General features: G+C 56.9%; 1 protein-coding gene across 1 annotated transcript in view; it reads left to right on the forward strand.

Moving 5' to 3' along the window:
• Nucleotides 1-5,010, forward strand: part of EPHA8 (EPH receptor A8) — a 53,135-nt gene extending 48,125 nt beyond the window's left edge. The window contains 3 exon segments of the mRNA XM_042015871.1: nt 96-286; nt 1,292-1,447; nt 2,745-5,010. Coding sequence (XP_041871805.1) covers nt 96-286; nt 1,292-1,447; nt 2,745-2,859 — 462 coding nt within the window. The 3' untranslated portion in view covers nt 2,860-5,010.
• The last annotated feature ends 990 nt before the right edge of the window (nt 5,011-6,000 follow it).

Here is a 6,000-nt window from a genome sequence, read left to right on the forward strand (position 1 = left end):
ATCCCATGGCCCCAGCAGCTCTCACGGATCTTCCCATCGGGGGCTGGGAGCGGGATGGGGGTGCAGCTCCACTGCGGCATGTGGCTTCCTTCCAGGTCATTAACTCTGTGGAGGAAGGCTACCGCCTGCCTGCCCCCATGGGCTGCCCCACCACCCTGCACCAGCTCATGCTGGACTGCTGGCAGAAGGACCGCAGCGAGAGGCCTCGCTTCTCCCAGATTGTGGGCATCCTGGACAAGCTGATCCGCAACCCTGACAATCTCAAGTGCATGGGCACCGTGAACAGGTGAGGGCTCTGTGTGAGCAGGGGCTGATGACTGATACTGGGCAGGGCACGTGGGTTGCAGGAATAAGGGCTATTTCTGACTGGCTGTGGCACCAATGGCTGCCCTTGGGACCATGGACACGCACAGGGCCCGTGGGCATAGGTAGCGGTGGGTAGTGAGGAACTTCCTGCACTTCAGCCCCCTGCTCCCTCCATGGCACCCCCATGCCAAGGCCAAGGAAGTGCAGCAGTGCCTATGCAGCAGCATCCCTGCCCATGCAGCAGCATCCCTGCCTTTACCTGCCTGTGAAGGCTCTCTCTGTCCTGCTCTGCAGGATCTGCAGGGTCACAGCTGTGTGCCCAGGTGGGCAAGAGGCCAACGGCATCTGGCCTGGATCAGGAATAGTGTGGCCAGCAGGACCAGGGCAGTGACTGCCTCCCTGTGCTGGGCAGTGGTGAGTCCCCACCTTGAATCCTGGGGCAGTTCTGGGCTCTTCACGACAAGAAAGACATGGAGGGGCTGGAGCATGTCCAGAGAAGGGAACAGAGCTGGGGAAGGGCCTGGAGCACCAGGAGCGGCTGAGGGAGCTGGGAAAGGGGCTCAGCCTGGGGAAAAGGAGGCTCAGGGGGGACCCTGTGGCTCTGCACAACTCCCTGAGAGGAGGGGGCAGCGAGGCAGCAGTTGGCCTCTGGTCCCAGGGAATGAGGGACAGGACAAGAGGAAACAGCCTCAAGTTGCACCAAGGGAAGTTTAGGTTTAAAATTAGGGAAATTTTTTTCATGAAAAGGGAGGTCAGGCCCTGGCACAGGCTGCCCAGGGCAGTGGTGAAGTCACCATCCCTGGAGGTGTGGATGTGGCACTTGGGGACATGGTTTAGTGGTAGCCCTGGCAGCGCTGAGTCAACAGTTGGAGTTAATGATCTTAGAGGGCTTTTCCAGCCTTAATGTTTTCCTGATTCTATAGGTGCATTCAGGTGGCCCTCACAGCCTGGTCACCTTGGACCAACCTTTCTGTCCTGCTCCCAGGTTCACCCAGACACGCTTGGACAGGGGTCTCCTCGACCTGACCAGCTGCTTGACTGTGGAGGACTGGCTGGACTCCATCCGACTGGGGCACTACCGGGAGAACTTTGCCATGGCTGGGTACTCCTCCCTGGGCATGGTGATGCGCATGAACATCGAGTGAGTAGCAGGGCGTGGCTGGGTGTCCCTGCACCAAACCACTAGCCCCAAACAGTGACCGTCCTGCCTTGGCTGGCTCATTCTAGTTGGTCCCTGGTGCCCCATACGTATCTCTAGGCAAACGGTGTTGAGATTTGGGACAATGTCCAAGGCTGTGCTGAGCTTTGAGGGAAGGTGTGGGAGTTGTACTGAGAGGCTGTGAGCACCAAGTCACCTCCAGTGCTCTGTGGTGGCTCTCCAATGTCACCATAGGCCCATAGGAGGTAAGTCAGGTTGCAAGGTGCTCCAGGAGGTCACCTAATCCAACCTCCTGGTCACAGCAGGGTCAGGCGGGAGGTTGCTGTCTCCCTGTGCTTCTCATCTTTGTTTCCCCTGCAAAAGGCCTCTCTGGACCAGAGTGTGGCCGTGCTACCCTGTGCAACTTCTCTGGGATCACTGGGAAAACATAATAGCTGGGCATTACCTTGGAGCTTTGCCAGACCCCATGCACAGGACTGGTTCCCTGCTCAGTGCAGCCAGCAGGGAGGCATCACTGGAAGGTCATTAACACATGACCAAGGGTGGGTTAAGATCTGTCTCACTACCCTCCTGCTGTGAGGAACTTGATCTCCCACCTGTCTAGGGAGTTTCCAAGGTGGAGCATCCAAGCGGTACCAGAAAAGAAGGCAACTATACCAGCTCCTACCCTTATGCCTGCTTACATCCCCCATCCCGTGCTGTTACCAGTAGTGACAGGGCTGGCAACAACCTCTGCAGCCTCTAAGGAGCCTTGTTCCCTGTCCAGAGGCATGGAGCTGCTGGACAGTGGTTCCTGTGGCAGTGAAAGGGAAGACAGAGAGACACAGACAGAGGGTTGTCGTCTGCATCGATCGGGGGCTGTACATGGGGCCTTTGCTCTGGGATTGAGCTGATAGTGATCCCTGTTTCTCATGCACATCAGAGAATCTTTTGAATGGGGAAGGCTCATTATCCATCCATCTTTCTGACTGGGTTATCTGAGGGCATCTCACTAAAACTGAATCCAATTTCAGAGCATCGATCTTGTCACCTGCCAGCCTGTCAGGAGTGATCCTGCTCCCCATAGGGCTGTCACAGTGGCCTTGTCAGGAGGACGTGCCCAAGGGAATGGCAGTCTCTCTGTCCCTGGGAGGATGCCCATGGACCCCTGTCAGGACCAGCCTTGTGCTGATGGACAAGTGGAGAAGAGCCAGGCACAGGTTCCTGGGCTGGTCCATGGGGTGCAGTTGTCTCCCTGGGGCCTGGCACAGGTGTCTTTGACAGTGTTTTTGTTCTCCAGGGATGTTCGGAGCCTGGGAATCACCATGATGGGCCACCAGAAGAAGATCTTGAGCAGCATCCAGGCCATGAGATCCCAGCTGCTGAACACAAACGGCCCCAGGAGGCATCTCTGATCACAAGCTCTGCAGAGCCACATCAGGCATTCCTTAACACTTACCCTGGCAAAGGGGCAGCAGGGTGGTGAGCAGGAACAGGGGCACCAGGAGCTGGAGCCCTGCCAGCATCTCTTTGATTTCAGCGTTGGTGGAAACATGGTATTCCAAATACCTTGGTGGTCCTGTTGCCTCCTTCCCCCACCTGAAGGGGGGAGCAGCCTTCCAAGTGGGCTGGGGACACATCATGACTCTGCTCTTTCCCTGTGGGACTGGGGGTCTCCACACAACTATGCAGGACAGGAGGCAACCCCACCACCCAGTGGGATGGTCCAGCTGCTCCTGCAGGTGGAGGGGTATCAGACACATCAGCAATAACCAGGAGCAGTGGGACTGGGCTTGCCATGGCACACAACTCCTTTGGATCAGGCAGCTGGGGAGTTCCTTGGATCTTGAACTAGCAGGGCTCCACAGGCTGCACACAGCAGCTTCCGGTACCTCCCAGTGTACTCCAGCCTGGACCTCCTGAACTGCACCAGCCTGAAGGTGACTTCATGGTCCACCTCTACCAAGAGCAGGAGGGCAGGGGACAGAGTACAAGGTGGCAGTGCCAGGAACAGCTGGGTCTGCCTTCAGACCATACTTCCGAGCTTGGAGGAGAGTTGTCCAGGGCCTTCTACCTGGAGCCTCAAGAAGCCCTGGAGTGCTGCAGGACACTCTCCACCTCTTTAACCCACCAGCACTACTCTTCCCCAGATCCAGCACAGCCCTCCAGGCAGCCCAGGCATGTTTTCTAGGGCCGCAAGCTCAGGTTTCTCTGCCAGCAGAATTGTCCTGGCCTCCCCCAGAACAGAGAGGAATGGGACAGTATGCTCCCATCTCCCATGATGGAGGGACAGAGAAACAATTCTTTGTTCTTATATTGTCCTAGAGAAACCCAAGAGCTGTGCTATCACCTGGCTGCCAGTGCCCAGAGCTGCAGGGTCACCTGCAGAGGAAGGGTCTTGACAGCATTTCCAGCTTCAATCACAGCATCCTGTGGCTGAGGGCAGGGGCTCCAGGCACAGAGGATCTCACTGGTGGTGACCCCAGTGTCTGGGAGGGTGGTCTGTCCTCCACAGGAGCATTTCTCTGGGTGAGCTTGCCTGGTGCTCAGCAGTGGCCTCCAAAGATGTGTGGAGCTGGTCCAAGAGGCTGAGCTGGGTGCCAAGGTACAGATGAACTGGGGAGCAGGGCAGGCTGTGGGCTGGGAGTTTCTTTTGGTGTAAATACAATTTTCTATGGGTTTGGGAACTGTTTTACTGAAATAGGATGTTAAGTACACAAAATGGTCTCAAAGCACAGAAGCCTCAGTTGTGGGGCTGAACTCACTGCAAAAAAATGTCTGCTGGGAGCATGGCTGGGCTGGGGGGTGACAGGAGGGGAGAGGGACTGGAGGGAGCCATGCTCCCTGCCGGGGTCCAGCCTGGCCCACAGCACCCTGTCCTTCGCACGGGCACAGCACACCCAGCATCACTCCAATGCAGGTGCTGGCGGGATCTGGCCTGAGGGCTGTTCCTGCCAGGCCTGTTTGGGCACAAGGGGGGTGGGGGGCGGGTTAAAGCCATTTCTCAGCTGCAATAATTCTGGCTAAACCAGCCTTTCCAGGGCTGGCTTGGCTTTCCATGCAGGGCGCTTGTGTCCTGATGGATTCTCTGACTACGGCGGGCACTTTACTTCTTCCTATGGAAGCTTTTTGTAAGGGGGATAGATGCAATGTGTTGTTTCATTTGTATTGCACCCTGCGTCCTGCACTCAGCCCTGGCACACTCCCTCCCCGCAGCCAGCACGTGACAGAGCTCACACAAGCCCTGCAGCACAGGGGGCTGGGTGCTGGCCCTGTCCTCTCTTCCCAACATTTGGGACTCCGTCATGGACACACTGGTGAGAGCAGAGGTCAGACCAGCGCCACACCTGTGTCCTTGGGGTTTGCTGGGCAACCCCAGTCAGGTGGGATGCAGGATCTGAGGCTGGGAGCTGCCAGATGGCCCCTTTCCAGGTGGTTCATGAGTCAGATCCTGCAGCATGGGGTCACTGGGCTGCTCCTGGCTGTGGGGATGGTGGGGCAGGGTTTGCCTTTTATGTTCAGAGTGTGCACTTCCTCCTGGACAATAAAAACCCCTCTTTCCGTGATCCATCTCCTTGCCTGTTATTGTCATTGGGCTGCACAGAGCTGTCACCACTTGCAGTGAGAATGGGGGACACCGCAGCTGCTTTGGGGGGGCCAGCACTGGGATGCTCAGCTAGTCACCACCTCCCTTGCTCCAGAAAGCCTCCCACACGTGAAGGATGCTTCCCTGCAAAGCAGGAGTATCCATGGGATGGGCCCACAGGGACAGGGAAGAGCCAAGAGGATGTTTGTAGGCTCCCAAGGAAGGGGTGCTGTGGCTGGGAGAGGACTTCCCAAAACCACCACGTCACTGCTGTGTAGGAGCATCTCATGTAGGACATCTTGTGTGCAAAGGCTCCTCTGAACCTCGGGGGTCTCCTGCAGGTTTTCCAGCCTTACCTTCTTCTGGAAGTGCAGATTTTTTTTTTTTTTTTTTAAAGAAAAATTAACACCAAAAAACCCAACCAGTAAAACTTCAGCCCTCATGTCCTGAAGTCTGAGCTGAAGTATGTTGTAGGTGGGCTTGCAAAACTCTTCCTGTGGGTGTTTAGCAGTGTTCCAGCTGCCCTTCCGTGAAGGATTTACCAGCAAATGAGTCGCAGGACAAAGCAAGCACTGTTTTCAGTAAACGCCCTATAAAAGCAAAATGGTCCCACAGCACAGTGTGGGGTAGGCTCTAAACCCGTCACTGCCTGCTCGCATGCTCCCTGCCTTTGCCACGCTTCAAGGATGGAGGTGACCCTTCACTGCCCCAGCCCGCTCCCCATCCCGCAGGTGAGGAAAGGCCAGCCTGGCTGCCCGGGGCTCTGTCCTACCCCAGCCTGCCTGCACACTGTCAGGTTATCCTGCCTGCCCAGCCAGAGCTTCCTTCTTCATGGTCCCCCCTCCCACCGCTCTCTCCCGTGCCCCTTTCCAGAAGCACCGGCCCCTAGGCTGGACAAGCTGCTCCTGGTCAGTGTCCCCTGTGCTGAGGGTTGAGCTTACAAGTCCTGTGCTCTGCATTCCCCTTCACC

Source organism: Corvus kubaryi, unplaced genomic scaffold, assembly GCF_017639235.1.
Source record: "Corvus kubaryi isolate FWS band 111438036 unplaced genomic scaffold, C.kubaryi_AGA036_p1.0 split3-37344, whole genome shotgun sequence".
NCBI classification, from domain to species: domain Eukaryota; kingdom Metazoa; phylum Chordata; class Aves; order Passeriformes; family Corvidae; genus Corvus; species Corvus kubaryi.